Source organism: Muscardinus avellanarius, assembly GCF_963383645.1.
Source record: "Muscardinus avellanarius genome assembly, chromosome: 12".
Lineage (NCBI taxonomy): Eukaryota > Metazoa > Chordata > Mammalia > Rodentia > Gliridae > Muscardinus > Muscardinus avellanarius.
The window spans coordinates 103765739-103784397 of NC_137798.1; the positions used below are offsets into that span (position 1 = coordinate 103765739).

Here is an 18659-nt window from a genome sequence, read left to right on the forward strand (position 1 = left end):
TCGCCCCTCATTTCTCCTGAGAGAAACTCTTGAAGGAAAAGAAGGCTCAGGCCGGGGGGACTTGGGTTCTGGGCTCCCTGCCCTACCATCTCGTCCCATGGAATCCACCTGGGGGTATGGGGTGGAATGGCTTCCCCAGGTAGAGGAGGGCTCCAGGGTCCTGAAGAGGGATCCTTCAGACAAAAGGGAGACCTGCTACTGGGTGCCCACCATGGGCCTGTTGAGGGGCGGTCAAGCCCTCCCCCACCCATGTGCCTGCCCAGCCCTGCTGCCCTGTGTCCCCGACCTGTCTCCCTCCTCCCTGCCCGTCCCTTACCCCCACCTTTAGAACAAACCACAAAGCCAGATCATCTTTTATCCTACTTTATTTGGGGGTATAAAAAGGAGGAGGGGGGTGGGAAGATGTGGGAGGGTCTCCTCCCCATGGCAGAGAGCAGCGGTCTGGTTGAAGCACTCCTGGCTCCACGGCACAGGGCTGGGTGTCTGGGCCTCACCAGTCTCTCGGGCCCCCTCCCTTGTAGGGCCTCTGGGCCCTGCACCATCCAGTCCTCAGGGTTGGGAGGGGGCGCTCAGCACAGCTGCTCACTCTTGGTGTCCCTCGTATTGGGGGGACCCTCAAGGTGGGCAAGTCCATCCGGTAAGTGGTACTGGCACGTCAGATGCTCCGTGGAGCGGCTTTGTCCAGGTAAGGCCAGAGCTCAGGGTCAGATGGGGTCAGTGTCCCGGGAGCCGAACCAGACGGTGGGGGGTGGGCTTGCTTGCGGGGTGGGCCGGGGTTGAGGGAGGCACCACTCGACAGGACCCCGGGAGGGGGCGGGTGGGACCCAGGGGAGCAGGAGCACCGGTGGCGGAGGTAGAAGTCAGAAAGCACCCGAGGTCAGTGTCCCAGGATGCGCGCGCCACTCGGGCGGGGTGGGGGGTCCCCTGGCATCTGCTTGCTTGGCCGCGCCTGCTTCTGCATCTGGCCTGGGGTCACGGGTCATTTCCCGCTCATACTATGTCCTCCTCCCATCCCTCTTCCTCCCAGCGGTGGGCCTGGGCCCTGGAGGATCCTGATGGGATTGTACAGCCCTCAGCCGGCGCTGGGTCACTGATAACTGGAAAGTCCTTTAGCACAGATGACTGTTGCTGGTTGATGAGTTGAATTAGTTGTTCCCCTTCACAAGTGGGTTCCCCTGGGGTCAGGAGCAGCGGGGGAAAGGGGGCGCTGGGTCTGAGCAAAGCTGGCCGAGGCATGGGGAGGGAGGTGGAGACATCATGAGGTGCGGACTCAGCGGACAGGGGCCTCCGGGCTAGAGAGGAGGCCTTCAGTCGAGGTCGAGGTCGAGGTCGGTGTCGTCGAGGTCAGGCAGCTCTTCCAGGCTGGCCCCTTCCCTGGCCTGGGCCCCAGGGGCCGGGGCAGGTGGGGCCTGTGTGTAGGTCAAAGTCAGGAATCGGGCCAGGGCCTGGGCCGCCTGCTGCCGGTTGAGCAGGTTGAGGTGGCCGTCAGGGCTCCGGATGTAGAGAACGCGGTTGTTGAGGAAGTCCAGGACCTCTGGGTCCAGCAGGTTGCGTGGGCGGAACGGGAGGGCTTCGGCCCGTCCGGTGGGCGGGGCCTCCTGCACGTCGTCGCTGACCTGCGCGTCCTGCGAGGTGTCTTGCAGGCCGTCATGCAGGCCACACTGACGGTAACGTTGCAGGTCGTCTTGCAGGGCTTCTCGCAAGACGACATCCTCATCGCCAACGACGTGCAGCTCCAAGTACCTGTTCTGGCGAGGGGCGAGGCGGCCGCCCTCCGTGGGGGTCACCCTGAGCCCGAAGAACTCACACAGCGTCAGCCAGAACCCGGGGGTTAAACGCAGGCCCCGGGGGCTCTGCGGACTCAGGGCGTTGCGCTGCCAGCGACGGGCGCCCAGGAACAGTTCGGCCAGCTCCTGAGCCGGGGCGGTGTTGGTGCCCATGAGCGGGGGCATCTGGGTGAGCATCTGGGCGATGGCCGTGGCCATGCTGCTGCTGGCGACGAGAGTTGAGTCCAGGATGAGCCTTAGGGAGCGCCGCGGCTGGGGCCGGGTCACCGCCATGCTGGGCACCGGTGGCAGGGAGGGGCGCTGTCTCACCTTGAGCATCACCAGCAGGGCGGCCAGGGCTAGGATGTTCTTCCAGTACAGCAGGCCTCGGAAGAAGTGCAGGATGACGGCCCGGATCTGGGCCATGCTGAAGTGGGCCAGGAAGCTGTTGAGGATCTGGTCGATGGGGATCAGAGACAGCAGCTGCTGCTGCAGGCTCTGCTCATCGAATTCGTCTTGTTCTGGCTCATCTCCGTTGTCCTCCTCCCCGGATTCGATGGTCTGATCCCTGGGGGATCCCCTGGTGGCGAACAGCAGGACGGGCCGCGTGGGCCTGCCTCCGAGCCCCCTGCGCCGGCAGTTCCGCACGGGCGTCCGGGGGCGGCCGCCGTCCCGCTCGGGCAGCTCCATGACGTCAAAGTTGAAGTGGGAGAAGAAGAAGACCCAGTGGCCGGGGAGAAGTACGGTGAGCCTGTCATTATTCAGGGAGGCTAGATCCTCTGTGTTGAGAAGGATCATGATGGGCTCCTCGGTGTTCTCCAGGTAGCGGCACCACACCATGAAGGCAGCCCGAATCGCAAGGATCTTCATCTCCACCAGAGGGTACTCCACCTCGATGGGGGAGAGGTTTCGGGAGTGGAAGGCGCAGGTGGCTCTCTTGCCAGTCTGCTCGTCGATTTGGATGAGGGAGGCGTACAGCGCCATCCTGGTGACGCCCGTTTCCAAGTAGAACTGGTTCTGGGGCTTGGGGTGCTGGAGGAGGGGCGCCTTGCGGAAAGCCCTCTTGAGGCACTCGAAGGCCTCCTGCTCCTCGTCGCCCCAGTGGAAAGGCTGGGCGCTGAGCGCCTGCCGCACCAGGGGCTCCGCAATGATGGCGAAGCGCTCCACGAAGTGCCGGTAGGGGAACACGAAGTTGATCATGTTCTGCAGGGCCTTTCTGGAGACGGGGGTCGGGTGCCCCGTGATGAGGTTCATGACGTTCTTGTTCATTTTCACCCCTTTGGGGGACACGACGAAGCCCAGGATCTCCGCGGTCTGGCGGTGGAACTGGCTCTTGTCCAGGGAGCAGTAGACGTTGTGGTGTCGGAAGCGGACTAGGACTTGGCGGACGTGCTGGAGGTGCTCCTCCTGGCACATGGAGTAGACCAGGACTTCCTGGCCGTAGGAGAGCACAAAGAAACCTAGCATGTCCTTCAGGATAAAGTGGATCACGCTCTGAGGAATGATAGGGTCCGGGGAGAGCGCGAAGGGTGGGTAGCTCTTCATGTCCTGAAGCTCCAGGCCGAAGGCGGCTTTCCATATCTCCTCCGTGCGGTGCGTGTTCACGCCCTCCTCCACGATGGTCCCGCGCAGCACGAGCTTTGTGAACCATGCGGCCCCGTGTAACTGGTCAAACAGTTCCGGAATCATCTGTATGTAGTCCTGCCTGTCAACCAGCATGTCCTGCAGCTCCCAGTAGTCATCTTGCTGCTTGGCTTCTTCTTGCATCCTGGCACCTACAGGTTCCCAAGGCGCGGTGGAGGGACATTCGTAAAAGGTCTCGCTCTGATCACTGTCTCCAGCCTGCTGAAGCTCAGAGGGCTCTGATTCAGAAAGATCATCGGATCCGTCTGAGCTTGGCTGGTCGGAAGTCTCATCATCTGCTTCCTTCGGGTTAAACACGTCGGCCAGGTCTGAGTATGGGTGCGGCAATCCGGGTAGCAGGCTAATGCTGTGTCTCTCCAGCGCGATGCATGGTGGGGGCGGGCGGAAGCAGTTCTTCAGGCAGTAGGGAGAGTGGAAGGTACAGCGGCCTTTGATCCAGTCGACTTCCGGGGCGTGGATACGGAGCCAGCTGATGCCTAGGACCACGGAGAAGTTTGGTGAAGGTACGATGTCGAATTCGATGGACTCCTGGTGGTTCTGGTGAATACACACCAGGGGTTCCGTGTAGAGCCAGATGGGTTCGTTGCCGATCAGAGAGCCGTCCACGGTTTGGATGGACTGTGGGTAGGGCTTCTCGTAGAGCTCCACGTAGTGCTCCTGGGCAAACTTCTCATCCATGAAGTTGCCTTCTGCACCCGAATCGACCAGGGCCTGCACGGCCACGCTGTGGTAGGGGTTCACTCTCACCAAGAGCAGCAGGAACAGGTGGGCGCGGTTGATGGCCGGATGGAATTCGGTGGGCAGCCAGCTACTCACCATCCACTTCTCTGGAGCAGGTGAGTCGATCCAGGTCAGGTTCCGCGGGCGGGCCTCTGGGGGCAGCCGGAGCATGGCTCTTCTCTCCGCCAGTTTATCTTCGATTTGCAGGACAAGGACAATCAGACTGTCCAGGGAATCCGGCTGCGGGACGCGGAACAGATAATGCCGGATGTCCTCGTTGAGCCCCTGGCACAGGTGGGCCTGCAGGACCTCATCGGGCCAGCCCAGGGTGGGCACCAGGCTCTGGAACTCGTTGATGTACTCGGTGGCGCAGCGGTCCCCCTGCCTGATGTTGAACATGGCCTCCTCCGCCACACGCAGCGTCTGCCGGTACTCGAACACTTCTGACATGGCCTCCAGGAAGGCGGGGAAGTCGCCGATCAGGGGGCTGTTCTGCTGGAGCAGAGACTTAGCCCACTCCAAGGCCATGCCGGAGAGGTGGCGGATGACGTACTGCACGCGCAGCTGGTCGCTGTAGAACATTCTCGGGTAGCTTTGTAGAATCAGTTGGCAGAGCACGATGAACTCGTGGTATTCTCTGCGATCGCCCGAGAAGCGTTTGGGGGTGGGGAGCCGGCCCGCGTCCATCCCTCGCACCAGTATCTCCTCTGCCACCCTCTGTTGTTCCTTGAGGTCTTGCATCCGGAAGTACAGCGAGATGACCGACCTCATCATGGTCATCATTTCCGTGGGAGAGCACTCGGTTTGGGTTTCCGCTTCGGAATTCTCCTTCTTTTCTGAAGCCTCCAGGTGAGTGCCATCTTTTTGCTTCTCCTGGGTTCCGGATGGGTTGACTGACGTTTCTTTCATCCGACCAGATGCTTCGTTGCGTGGACCCTCCTCCGGTGCCTGGCGGGCAGCATTGCATGACTCCTCCAGGTCTTGGAGTAGGTCATTGGGTGGATCCTCTGTTTCTTTACGTGGGCCACTGGATGGCTCCTCCATGTCTTGGAGTAGATCAGTAGGCAGCTCTTCCACTTCCTGATCGGGGCCACTGGCTGGCTCCTTTCCTTCCTGGGCAGGGCCGGGGGCTGGCCCCGCCGCCCCCTGCACTTCACTGCTGCCCGGTGTCTCCACGGTGGTGTTGGATGAGCCCTCGGAGGACTCCATTTGTTTTGATGATGGATTCTTACGCTCCATCATCGTCTCAAATGAGTCTTCAGAGGGTTCTATCATTTCGTCGGTTGAGAGGAGTGTTGTCTGAAGACTGGTAAGGTTTCGACGCGTCTGGTCAGCGAGCGACCTGGACGTCAGAACCTGTGGATGGGGTTGGGGGACAGAGCGGGGAGTAAAGGCAGAAGTTTAGGGTCTCGGGAGGTCAGGATCAGGTTCTCGAAGGCAAATCAGAAGCTCAAGTAAGCAGAGCCCTGAGAAGCCGGGGAGAAACTTCCCGTGCCCAAAGCAGCCTTCTCGCTGGTCACTTGGGGCCCCCGGGGAGAGATTCCTAGTCAACCCTGACCTGCCTCCCAGGCGGAGCCTGGTGCCTGCCTGGCCTGCCTGCTTCCTCCAGGGGTGTGAGAAATTCACAGCCCATAAATTTTGTGGAGCAGTTTGGCTGGAGCGGCCACAATGGCAGGCGGGCGGGCACCTGGCAGGGTACACGGCCACCCTGATTTGCCCTGGCACACGTTTATGCCTGGCCTTCCCTTTCTGGTCACCCAAAAGCCACAGAGGTCACATCTCAGTGCCATTCAAAGCCACCCCAGGCGGGCTCGGGGCTCTGGAGCCCGGCCTCCGTGGTTGCGGAGGCGGGACAGACGCCTGCTGTTGCAGCAGGAGAGGAGACCGGGCACTTGGCCGCTCTCCTGCCCATCGGGTCAGCAGCCCAAAATAGCTCTTACTTGTCCTCTGTGTCCAAAGTTGAAATAGGGGGGTGCGGATGGGGGAAAACATAGAAGTCTGGGTTCTGGCTTTTATTGTAAAGCTTTCCTTGTGTTTATGAAATGCCTACTATGTGCTGCACACCCGATTCTAGGTCATACTTGGGGGGAATTGCTCTCTCTCGATCTGATGTATTTCCCATGCCGTGTTTTTTTTTTTTCCCAGCTCTGAGCTGTTGAGCTCTTCAGTTACACCCCCCCCCCCCCCAGTGTTGCCTTCTTGGTCTGCTGGGCTCCTGGAAATCTGGCCTTTGAACATCTGGCTGTACATGCAAACACATTTGCACGCCTGTACAGTCATATCTTCCCACGCCTCGGTCCTTGTCAGGGGCAGCACTCCGTGCATCCTAGCACGCGCCCCATCTCTCTGCCACGGGCTGATTTCCTCCCCAGTAGGGGCATATCGAGCAGAAATGTGACACTGGATGGGGAGAGGGCATGAGATAGCTTTGAAACCTGATTGTCCTAGACTTTCTGAATATCTAGTGATTGGCGGTTTTAGTGGGCCGAGACTGAATCTAAAGAGATGTCTTTGTTTGGGGTTATTGGTACATTTCTTCTCTGCTGAGGCAGAGCAAATTGAGCTTTGATTATTTAATAGAGTAGCTCCACAGTTATTGCTCTTTGTAAATTTAACACCTTTTGTTACTTCTCCGTTTTTCTTAGGGCCACTGGGCTGTTCTGTTAAAAAAAAATGCATTCCCTTATGTAAAAATCTTCATTGGCTAAAATTGAGACTTTCCAACAGGAACCAAAACTCAGATCTGCTGTTTCTCAAACTTAAGCACACTCTTGTTAGCATGGCACTTAAATTTGATCATGCAGTCCCTCTGATTAAAGTCTTTCCCTGTTTATTTACTGTCTGCAGTATTAAATCCAAACCATTCAGTGTAAACATATCTGATGTGTAAACTTACCAAAGCCATTCTCTGGCTAAGATTTAAAAGGCTTAGCATAATATGAAACCCTACTGACATGTCATTCCTCGAGGTAGAAATCACATTTTTTTAAGCCTGGTGTACAAATTAGGTAAAATCATCATCACCACCATCATCACCACCATCATCACCATCATCACCATCATCACCACCACCATCACCACCATCATCACCATCACCACCATCACCACCATCATCACAGAAACAGATGGGTAGCACATTGCACAAATTAACTCATTTCCTCTGAAAAAACTCCATTAAGGTATATATTATTATTGTAAAATTCCAGGTCTCATTGAAACACAAAATCTGGCTAAGTAATTCATCCGCAGACTCATCTGTCAGAAATAAAAGTCTCAACATGGTCTCGCTCAAAATCCTTTATTGGCTAAAATTTAAATTCCTTAGCAAGCTGATTTAAAAGCCAGATTCTGCACCTTCTTACTATAGAGTGTATACTCAACAGATTTCCAAATTTGATCATGTAAATAATCAAGTCTTTCAACATCCCTCCCTTCCACCTAAAATCTGACATCCTTGTCATATTACAAAAATCTTTATAATAATACTCTTTGACTCCTAACATCAAAGTTTAAACCTTTAGCGAGAAAACAAGAAGTTATTCCACAATTTCTCTATGTAAAGCACGCAGACGTTTCCTTTCTTTGCTAATACGATGAAGTATCACTTAGCATAAAACAAACAATTCCACCATGTAGTTTATTCACCAGCTGATCCATACAGAGCCCACCGCCTCATCAGGTCACTCCTGAAATCTTTGAGTGACATAGTTCCAGACCTCTTAGCATGATCTAAAAGTCTGACTGTTATTATTTGTAAAAGGTCACACTTCCTGCAAGAAATAGCCCGCGTAACTTCTACTTAAAGCTGTATATTATCTCTGAATTACCTATGAGATAAGGTCTAAACTTTTTAGCCTAAGCCAATTCATTTTACCCTGAAACAATACATTTTACTGTTTCTCTGCTCACTGTTCCATCCAACGCAAAAATTTCACCATGTCATTCTCTTAAAAGCTCTTAATGGCTGGAATCCAAATTCCTGAGCATAGCATAAAAATGTGTTCCTGCCATTCCTCAAAACTGTGTCCAAACTTCTTAGCATGCTCTGTGAATCTAGTCATATAATTTCTCTTCTCTGCCCAGCGTGTGAACTCCCCAACTCCCCAGGATAGAGCAAAGACAGGTGTCCTTGTGCCCACGAGCCCCCTCTGCTGAGGAGTGGCGAGGCTCGTTGCCAGTGTCTTCACCAAACGCCTCTCATGTTATGCCTTAACCATCTCGTCTCTCAGGAGACAGAACCCCTATCGGTTTGCTCCTCAGGACCCTTTCTGTCTACAGGCCAAACGCCTCTCCATGAGGACTCACAAATGATATCATCGCTCTTCTGGCCAATACTCTGCTCCAGTGCCTTCACTCACACGGAGTCACGTCTCCTTATCATGATGTGGAACTCTGACCATATTATCTCCACCGTCAAAATCCACTTTGGCTCTGCCGAAATGCATAAATTGGAACATGCAACCCTCAATTTAAAACTTGTCAAAGTTTCTTCATTTCCTGGAGTGCAAAGTCCCGAGTACTTATTATAAACAGCATTTTACCCTGTAATTCATCTCCAGGCTGGTCTATAAAAAACCCTAGATCTCACCCCGTCACTCTTATAAGCCCTTTATCGGCTTAAATCCAAACGTATTAGCATGATATAAAAACCTGATCATGTCATTCTTAAAATAAAATTCACACTTTCTAGCACAATATATTAAATCTGATCTTGGAAACCCCACCTTAAAATCCTGCACTGTCTCATAATTGTGTAGGGTACAAAAGTCCAGATTCTTGGCATAAAGTGTGAATTTTATTTATTCCATGATTTCATTGCATATTATTTCACACACACACACACACACACACACGCACGCACGCACGCACGCACGCACGCACACACACACGCCTTCACTGTGACCCTCTGATTGAACTTTTTACTGGACAAATCAAATTCCTAGGCATTTGAAAAAAACAAAACCATTATGTCAGGACCTCTACATAAATTCCAAATTTCTTTGCATCTTCACAATGCCGATCATGTAACTCCTCTGATTAAAACCTTCCAACTTTGGTGTCAACGTTAATCAGAGCTTGCCATGCCCAACAAGTCAGACTCTGGCCTTTCCTCAACGTGGAAAGTTAGACTGTTTGGGCAAGATCCTTAAATTTGAGGTGGTTCCTTTTCTATTTACAGTTTTTCAACATTCCCTTCTTGCTTATCAAGTTCAAAGCTGTGTGCCATAAAATGCATTTTCTCATGTTTTCCTGCGGACTTATCTCCACAAGCCAAAACCTCACCCTCACATTTCTTAAAGCCTTTTGGCGAAAATCCAGACGCTTCAGCACAATGTAAAATTTTGATTCTGCCACCCCTCAAAAGAAAGTCCGGATTTTTTTCCCCATAAAACCCCAATTTATCCATGAAACTCCTACTTAAAATCTTTTCGTGTCATTTCTTCCCCAGTGAAAAGTCTCATCGTCTTTGCACGGCACCCATATTTAATCATGACAGCTTGAGCTCCAGACCCTTCAGATTTCATGTCCATGACATAAAATCCAAGCGCCTCAGCATGAACTGGAAATCGGAGCAAGTGTGTCTCATGCTGAAAACCTTTAGGCTGCTCTTTAGTCCTTTCCAAGAGCAAGCTTAAATTCCTTTGCATGACACCCACATTTGTAATCATCTACAACCTGGAACTTGCCCCCCTCCTCAGGCTTTTCTCTAGAAAGACTGAATTTCTCATTTCCCTTCCCCAATCCTATCCGGGATCTTTCTCTCTCTCTCTCTCTTTTTAAAAATTAAAGCCCGCAAATTTGTCAGTCGGTACAGCTTGTCCTTGTTCTTTCCCAGGGCCAGGCACATGCTACAGCCCTGATGGAGTAAAATGGAGGCGGCCCTGCCTTGCCGGCCATCCCAGCAAGATGAGGACCATGTCCCTGGGATGGGGCGCTCCGCAGGTGAGCGAGGTGTGCTGGGGCCAGGCCAGGGCTCCTTCCAGGCTCGGCGCACAAGCCTGCTCTGGGTGGGTTTGGGCCCATCGGGATCTCTGTTCTGTGCTCCTGCTGGGGCTTGGGACAATCACCATGGGCTCCCCGCCTGGCTTCTGCCCTCTGCCAGCCCACACCACCTGGCCTCTGAGCTCTGCAGAAGGAATCTTTGCCTACATTGTCCCTCAAATGAATCTCCATAAACACCATTCTCAAACTTCTCCACAATTGCACCTCCTGATTTGGAATGCCCCACCTGACCCCCAAACCAAAACCAAAACAAAACAAAAAAAATCAGGACTTAGTGTTTGGAGTCAGAACGGCCCTCAGATCGTTGAGGAGACCCTTTGCCTTCCTTTGCCTTCCTCCCCCGGCCCCTCAGACAGGTACCAGCCTCACCACTCAGTGCCCAGAGCCTTGGTCAGGTCAGCGCCTTGCTGTCCTCTGAGCAAGTGGCCATGGCCCCAGGGCTGCCAACGCGCATCTATGAAGGGTTGGGAGTGGGGGGGGGCGGGGGGGCAAATCCCTCAGCGAATACCTCTCCCTGTACAGTAAAGGAAATCTGATTTTAAAAATAGAGCTTGGAAGAGGAGATGGGTAGAGATTTAGGAGCAGAGTTGGGCATGAGGCAGGGGGCGGGGAGGAATTAGGGGAGAGGTGAGGACAGGGGGAGGGAGGCCCCCAAGAGCTCAGGAGGAAGGTGAAGCCCTGCATGCTGGGGGTGGGGAGGAGATGTGTGGGTCCTCCTGGAGGGCCGTCTGGATCCCTTCTCCTGCCCCCACCCCGCCACCTGCCCACACACACCAGAGCCCCCGGCCCTCCAGGCTGTGGGATGGGGGTCAGGTGGAGACCCCTGTCACTGCGGCCGCCTGGCAGGCGATGTTCAGAGCCACTGCGGTGTGAGGGTCACAGCTACCGGGTCTTAGGGCAAGTGGCCCCTGACTCCTGACCCCCTCCTCTGCTGGCACAGGGGTGGATGAGGGAACGCCAGGCTGGGGGTGGGCATGGGAGCACTGCCAGGTCCACAGGTCATTGCTAATTGTGTTTGAATCAAATGTGAGGGTCAGGGTGTGCCAAGGCCTGGGGTCCTTCTTGGTGTCCCTGGTAGGGACAGATGGTTTGGAGGTGGGAGAGGAGGGGTGGGAGTCACAGGGACACTTCCCAAGGATTGCACGAGGGGCTTGGGAAGGTTCCGGCATGCCAGTGGCCATGGGGCCTGTGGGCCCAGCTGGTCCATGTGGGGTCCCTACATTGCCTGCTTGACCCCGGCTCATGGCTAGGGACAGAAGAGGGTGACTCCACATCTGTGGGGTCTCCTGCAGAGGGTCCCCTGGTCCTTCGCCTCCCTCTGCCATGGGGAAGGGCAGCGCCCCTGAGCCAGCAGTTTCCTGCGGCTGCGGCTCTGCCCCCAGGCGGGTGCCTGTCGGGTAGCTCCGGGGGCAGCTGGATCATCTGCCCAGAATAAGCCTGGGAGGGGGAGCGCGCGGCTCGCGGGAGGGGCCGGCCGAGGGGTCAGGGAGGAGAAGCCCTAATAGAGCAGCCAATCAGCTGCTCCTGATCTCAAACTTGCCTTTCAAGGCAAGTGGGTAGGAGCAAGGGCGGGAGCAGCTGGCAGGCCTGCACAGGCCCTGACTTTCCGCACAACTTCCCTTTCCCGGGCCTCAGTTTCCCCTGTCTGAATGGGAGTGAGGGAGGTGGTGGTCTTGCTTTTTTCTTCCAGCTCTGGGGCCCTGAGAGGTGACTGAGGGGGTCCCCTGGGGAGCAGTGTGGGGGGCTGGCTGAACAGATGGAACTCAGAGACCCCCCGCTGCCTCTGGTTCTGCCAGGGGTGCCAATAAATCGGGGTCCTTATGTTTTATTTTAACAGAGGTCCACCTTCCCCACCGCACTGATAGTGCAGTGAGGCTTCTTCGAGCGACTGTTTTTACTTGACACCCGTCTCTGCCTTAGCTGGGTGCTTTGCTGGCTGTGCGAATCACCCGGGCGGGCGGCGGGAAGATTAAGACGGGGGCAGAGCTTGAGGTCCAGGCTGACCCTGCAGGGAGCCTCAGTTTCCCTCTGGACAAAACAGAAGGGGCGCCCCTCCCAGGGGAGCGCTGCGTACACCGTAAAATGGAGTGAACAAGTCGATGCTTGTTCCTGTCATTAGGACGCCTGGTCATTGCCTTGCGAACATCCGCTCTAATCGTCAGGGTCAGGGTTTAGACAGAATTTCACGCATGGCGTCCACTCTAATTTTCCAATTAGCCCGTGAGGAAATGAGACCCTGCTTCGAAAATGAGAAGCCAGAGAGTCCAGAGGGAGGATCGGCCGCTGGGGCCTAATTACCGATGGCACTGGTGCGTGGACCCCGGCCACCGCCGAGGCTGGCTGCTGAGGGAGGCGTAGGGACATGCAGAAGAGAGATTTGCCCCTTAGGGTGGGAGGTGGCCCCCTGTTTCGTAGACTTGAGCCGGGGCCTAGAGGGCTTGGTGTGAGGCCCCGGGAGGGGAGCTGCAGAGGTCAGAGCCGGCTTTCTCCCCCGCCCTGGTAGATGGCGTGGGCAGGAGCAGACAGATGCCCGGGGTCAGTAGTTGCCATTTGGGGACCTGGAGGGGCCTCAGGGCTGGCCAGGGAGCCTGCCGCCTTCATCCTCTGGTGCACATGAGGTCAGCCTCGTGGGGCCTCGGCACCTACCTCCATCTCCCCAAAAGGCACATGCTGTCATCCACAGCTCATTTTGGCTTGTTTGGTATCGGCAGAGGAACGGGACAGCTGGTTAAGGACCAGCTAATTATAGCGGCTCAAGTATTTGAACTGAGGTCTTGAGTACCTCCAAACTGTGTCCTGTTTTTTTTTTTTTTTTTGTACAAACTAACCCTTTAACCTTTCTTCCTGAGCACAAACTCAGCCTGGTGGTCACCCAGGCACCAACCCGCCACTCCCTCCCATCCTGGGGCAGAGGCCAGCATGGGACCCCCGCCCCAACACTTACGTTGGCTGCAAGCGTCCAAGTCGAGTTCCTCCTGTCCCACGGGACACGAACTGCGCTTCTTCCTAAAACGTTAGTGAATACATGCATTTTCTTAATTATGAAGGCCCAATCTTCTTGAGACACATTTTTCACGGTCGCTATTATTTCCTAGGTGCCAGGGACTCCTGTAAGCATTGCACTTTATAGCAGCCTATGCAGGCACTATATATGTATTTTTTATCCTCCTATTTCGCCAGGGAATCTGAGCCCCAGGGTCATACCTGCCTTCCCAGCTGGGACGGAGCAGGGCCGGCTGTCCAGCCAGCCACAGCCAGGGGTCCACCTGCGTCACCTTTGGCCTTGACCTGGACTCCCAAGCTCATGGTGAACCCCCGTTTTTGGAAGAGCCCGTTTTTTTCTTTAGCAAATGGTCCTAGGGAGCCGGGCGTGGTGGCGCACGCTTGTCATCCCAGCATCTGGGAGGCTGAGACAGGAGGATCGCGGTTTGAGGACAGCCTCAGCTCTTTAGTGAGGCCCTTTGTGACTCAGTGAGACTTGGTTTCTAAATAAAGTAAAAAATAGGGCTGGGGGTGTAGCTTGGAGGTAGAATGTCCCTGGGTTCCATCCCCAGTATTACAAAAAAAAAAAATGGTCGTAGGGTTCATGCATATGATTCTGGGGGCTAGCCACAGGGACCCCAAAGTGCTCTGTCCTGCCACCTCGGGCACACAGTAGGGCTGCAGGCAGCAGGTGAGGCCTGGGGCGAGGGCTCGGAGAGGCAGGTACCCCGGCCATCACACCCCTTGAGGAATTTCTTCTCTCCCTCCCAGGTGGGCTGGAGGAGACGCCCATGGCCGCTTTCTCCCAGGAAGGGAGCAGATGCCTGGCCTGGGACCTCATCAAAAGGTCTGCAGAATGATCTTCTTAATTTCTCCTAATGTGTCAATTTAGACAATTTGCAAATTTGGAAACATCTGAGAATGGAACTAATGTGAGTCCTTCACTCCACAGACGGGGTTCACTGCCCCCCAGGGGGGCAGTGAGCCGTGGGTCAAGGAGGCAGCTGGCCACCCGCCTAGGCTGACCTTGGAGAACCAGCCTCCCAGGCCCTGTGCCCTGCCAGGTACGTGGCTGCACCTCACCCTGTGCCTGCTCTTGGGAGGAAAAGCCCTGGAGGAGAAAATCCTCATTGTTCTTGTCTGTGTGTCAGATAGGAATAAGGGGGGGGGGGGCTTAAAAATCTATGGCCAGGGTGCAAAGAGGGTGGGGCTGGCTGGGAGAGGGCAAGCCTCCCTTAGAGAAGATGGGTGACCCTGGACACGTGGCAGTACACCCTCCCCCCTTCTATGGGGTGGGGGCAGAGATGTTCAGATGTTACCTTGGTGCCTTAAATGAAATAAAATACAAAATGTCTGCCACAGGGTGGGTCTTAACATAAGTGAAAAGGGGCTCTTATTTTAGGGGCATCTGTTTCCCCAAGGACCCCTTCGGAAACGCTCTCACTTGAGATTCAGAGGGCAGGAAGGAGGTAGGGCCCCTGGGGGCTTCTTTGGGCAACTGTCTAACTTTGATGGGCATGACCTGAACGGATGTAGACTCTGTGAGCAGTGTTCGTCAGTGCGGGTCATCAGCCTGCAGGTCGGGTGCAGGGCGCACCAGTCTGGTCCTGCATTATATTTTTATTTATCATCAAAATGCTTTGTATTTGCAAAAATTCCAGTGCCTGTCATCCCAGCATTGGGGCGGCTAAGACTGGGGGGTTGCGATGCGCAGGCAGCCTCAGCTACTTAGTGAGGCCTTTTGCAACTCAGTGAGACCCTGTTTCAAAAATAAAAAGACTAAAAAATAGGGCTGGGGGTATAACTTGGAGGTACAATGCCCCTGGGTTCCATCCCAAGTACCAAAAAAAAAAAAAAAAAAAAAAGCCAATAATCACCTCAAGGTATGCACAAGGACCAAGCCCATCCCTAATGAAACGCCCTGTGATAAGTAACAGGGAAGGTGGTTAATGGCCAGGCGGGCAGGCGGAGGACTAGCTAGTTAGCCTGTCTTACGTTTCTTCTGCGCAAAGTCATGGTTGGAAACAGGTCTCCACCCAGCACAGGGGAAGAGTTCTCCGTCTGCCTTCAGTCACAGGGAGACATTTCCCGAGTGTTTTGCAGTTGAGAGCCAGCACCGACACTGGACAAGGCTTTGCAGTCTGAAGTTGGTCTAGTTTTGTGGTGCAGGGGCTGCCTAGCCTCGGCTCTTCCTCTGCAGATGGGACCCTAATGCCCATTTTCCACAGCCCTGTGCGGGCTCAGGGGTTCTGACAGCTGGTGACAGCTGCAGGGGCCCGAGCAGAGTCTAAAGCTTAGTGTACCAGCAAGCCTGGGGGAGAAAGGGCCTCCCGATGGGGGACCGTGGGTTACCCTGGAATGGGATACAGCTACATTGTTCCTGGAGCTGACAGGTTAGCAGTACTAATGCCTTTTAGCCACGGCCCCTCCCGGGTAGGATCTGGGAGGAAACACGGTAACTGTGTGTCCGATGGGCTGTCAGGTGATGGTGGTAAGGCCCGGCTCACTGCCAGCAAGCCTGCCGGGCTGTGGACACCCTTGAGCTGCGTGGCTCCTGTTCTCTAGAGGCCTGTGCCCCCTCTCCAGGACCCATCTCGTATCACATTCCCCCGGAGTTCTCGTTCCAGTCGGCTAATCCCCAAGAACATGGGCCAGGGCATTTAGATTTCGGGCCCCTTAAAAGACCAAATAGGAAAAGTACCCCCCTCCCATGGGTGCATTGCAGACACGGCTGGGCTTTGGGGCTGGGGGTGGTGAAATCAGAGCTGCATATAAAATTAAAATGAAAGAAAAAAAAAAAAAGGATGATAAAACATGAATCCCCGGGGTCTGCAGAGCTTGCTTTGGGCGTAAGTCACTGGCTCCTAATTTGTCAGCCCAAATGCTCTCTGCATTTGTAAAAATGACAAGAACAGCAGCAACAACAACAACAAAAAACATCCTCATAAGCAAACAAACCCTCGCAAAATACTTATTTAAAATATACTCATTAGTAAGAAAAAAAAATCATACATGCAGAGAAGGCTAAAGGCAACTTCAACCCTTCCTCAACCCAGGCTCCCCCTCCCCAAATTAAGTGTCCAGCTCAGTTCAGGTGTGCGGGTCCAGGTATTTCTTCTGTGCACGTGCATCTGTGTAGCAAAATGCTTTCCAAGTATATCGCTGCGTTTCTATTTTACATGGACTGCATTGTGTGTACATTTCCTGTGCCGTTTCCCTCGCCTTGTTTTTCTCCCTTCAAGACTCCGCTTGGAGATAATAAATATCAACGCCATTCCTGCCGCTCCTTCTACCGCACCTCACTGTCCTAGAATCCGTGTCCACGGGAGCGGACTTAACCCCCTCGCTGCTGCGGCTGCGAAGCCCCGCTCCTTCCCCCTGGTGGGGACGGACAGTGGCAGCAGGTGTGAGTAATTGCTGAGGTCCGGACTCGGGGAGCGGGCTTGCGAGTGTTTATGACATTATTACAAATGACCATATGAGTGCATAAATTAGCACGCTGAAAGGGCGCGCGTTTGGATCTGTGATGGAGACGTGTTTGTGAGCAGAGGCTCGTGATTAACCCAGTTCAGCACCGAATGCTGAGGTCCATTAAGAGACAATAGGTCTCTGCTGTTTCATTCTTTTTAAGAGCTGTTTAATATTCCGGGGTATGTATGCACCATTGTCGATTACACCCTCCCCCACTATCGAAAATCCCAGCTGTGTGTCCTCTGGAGGAGGAGAATGTATGCAGATACAAGCTTTGGTCAAAGTCCTACTTGTCAGGGTAGGTTTGTGGGTGTCCACTACATTATTTTAACAAATGCAAACAAAAATGAATACCTAAATAAAAGCGGTCCCTGCACTGACCACTTTTGAGGAGGGCATGTCAGAAACCGACATTTTAATTAATAGGATTCTGCTCAATTGATGCCTGATAAAAAAAAAGCTCTGCATGATGCCCCCCCCCCTTTTTTTTGTCATTGCTAATGGCTCTGCAGGGAGCGTTCCTCAGCTAGACCTGTAAATATACCCCAACTTCTTAGAGGTGGGCTAGCTGGGTTAAATGTTTGCACAAGTTTGTTTTCATTGAGTGATCTTTCTAAAATGCCATTTTGACCTTGTTACTGTCCTGCCTTCAAACCTCTCTATCTGACTTCCCGGAGCTTCCGGGACATGGTCCAAAAAGAAAAAAGAAAGAAAGGAAAAAAAAAAAAAAAGCCTTAGCCTGGCACATATGCGTCTTCGGGGTCTGGTCGAATAAAACCTGCCTGTGTACCTTGTGCCCCCTGCCCTGTACCAGCCCACCGTGTGTTTTACTTATCAGCCTTTGGCCTGCGTGTCCGTGACCTTCAAGAGCAGGCCTGAACCCCCCGTTCCCCCCAGGAGAAGCCGGGTCTTCCCCTCCAGCTGCTCAAAGGTCCACCGGCGTCCCTGTGCCTGGGACTGCAGTGCCCCTGTGACGCTTGCTCTGCTAGTTGGAGAAAATAGTTACATTTTTCTAGAATCAGCAACAGTGATCAAATGTTAATCACCCTTCTCTTGGTCCCTTGACAGAAGCCCCCAGCTCCTCCGTGAGTCAGACAGACCCTAATTGAAAACCGCCTCGCTTTCTCCTTGGTCCGACCTGCAGAATCAGTCAGAGGGTCCCACTGCCTGCTTCTGTGGCGCTGGGTGAGTCTGCAGATTGTTGTCACACCGCGTGTGCGCACACACACACGCACACACACAGGCGCCCGGGCTGGGGGCTGAGTGTCACTGCCCCCACCTGCTCTCTGGCAGCTGTGTCGGGAGGCAGGGCTGGGGGCGAGATGTAGGGATTCTCGCTGCGCCTGCGGGGTGTAATCTCAGCCTGGAGAGTGCAGACTGCGTTTTTACAGCTTGCTCCATGTAGGAAGGAAGAAAGCGTCCAGGACCCTGGGGTCATGGTGGGGGTCCTAGGACAGGTGAGACAGGGCTGAGAGTGGGTGCTTCTGCCCTTAGAAGGGGCCCAGGGAGAGGGGCCACGAGGCAGGTTCAGCAGTGCCTTTGAGGGCGGAGGACTTGGTGTGCGTGTAGGGGCCACAGGAGTGACCAGGTGGGTTGAGGGGGGATTGCAATGAGCCGGCCATCCTGTGCTCAGACCCAGCGATAGAACAGAGCTGGGTGTCCTTGGCAAGACCCCACACATTTCTGTGCCTTGGTTTCCTGATATAAAATAAAAACAAAAGAAAAGGCAAAAGCAAAGGAAAAAAAGAACCATGCTTTTCCTCACACAGGGCTATTGAGATCTCGATGAGAAAATAATGCAGAAAAATCACACAGCACTGTAACCCTCGTAGCGCACCCAGCAAAACCTGCAGCTTTTTGGTCTCATCCATCTTGGGTGCTTAACCCGCCCTTCCCCAGCAGGCAGCAACAGGACAACACAGGAAAACAAAGGCCAGCTGGCCTGTGCCCCTCGCGGGTGCCCCCAAAGCACCATGTGCCTCTACTGAGATGCATGGGTGCCGGCCAGGGGTTGTTCCCCTCCCCGTGTGTGTAACTGGGTTCTCTTGAAAAGTTAGGTGAGAGTTTTATTTT

General features: G+C 54.3%; 1 protein-coding gene across 1 annotated transcript; it reads right to left on the reverse strand.

Annotated features, from left to right (window-relative positions):
* Window positions 1-1307: 1307 nt before the first annotated feature.
* RTL1 (retrotransposon Gag like 1) lies at window positions 1308-10313 on the reverse strand (the record flags this gene model as incomplete). Its single annotated transcript, XM_080707230.1, has 4 exons — window positions 1308-5486; window positions 8528-8561; window positions 9308-9431; window positions 9977-10313. The coding sequence occupies 4 exons, from the start codon at window positions 10311-10313 to the stop codon at window positions 1308-1310; spliced, it is 4674 nt and encodes a 1557-aa protein (XP_080563356.1).
* Window positions 10314-18659: the final 8346 nt, after the last annotated feature.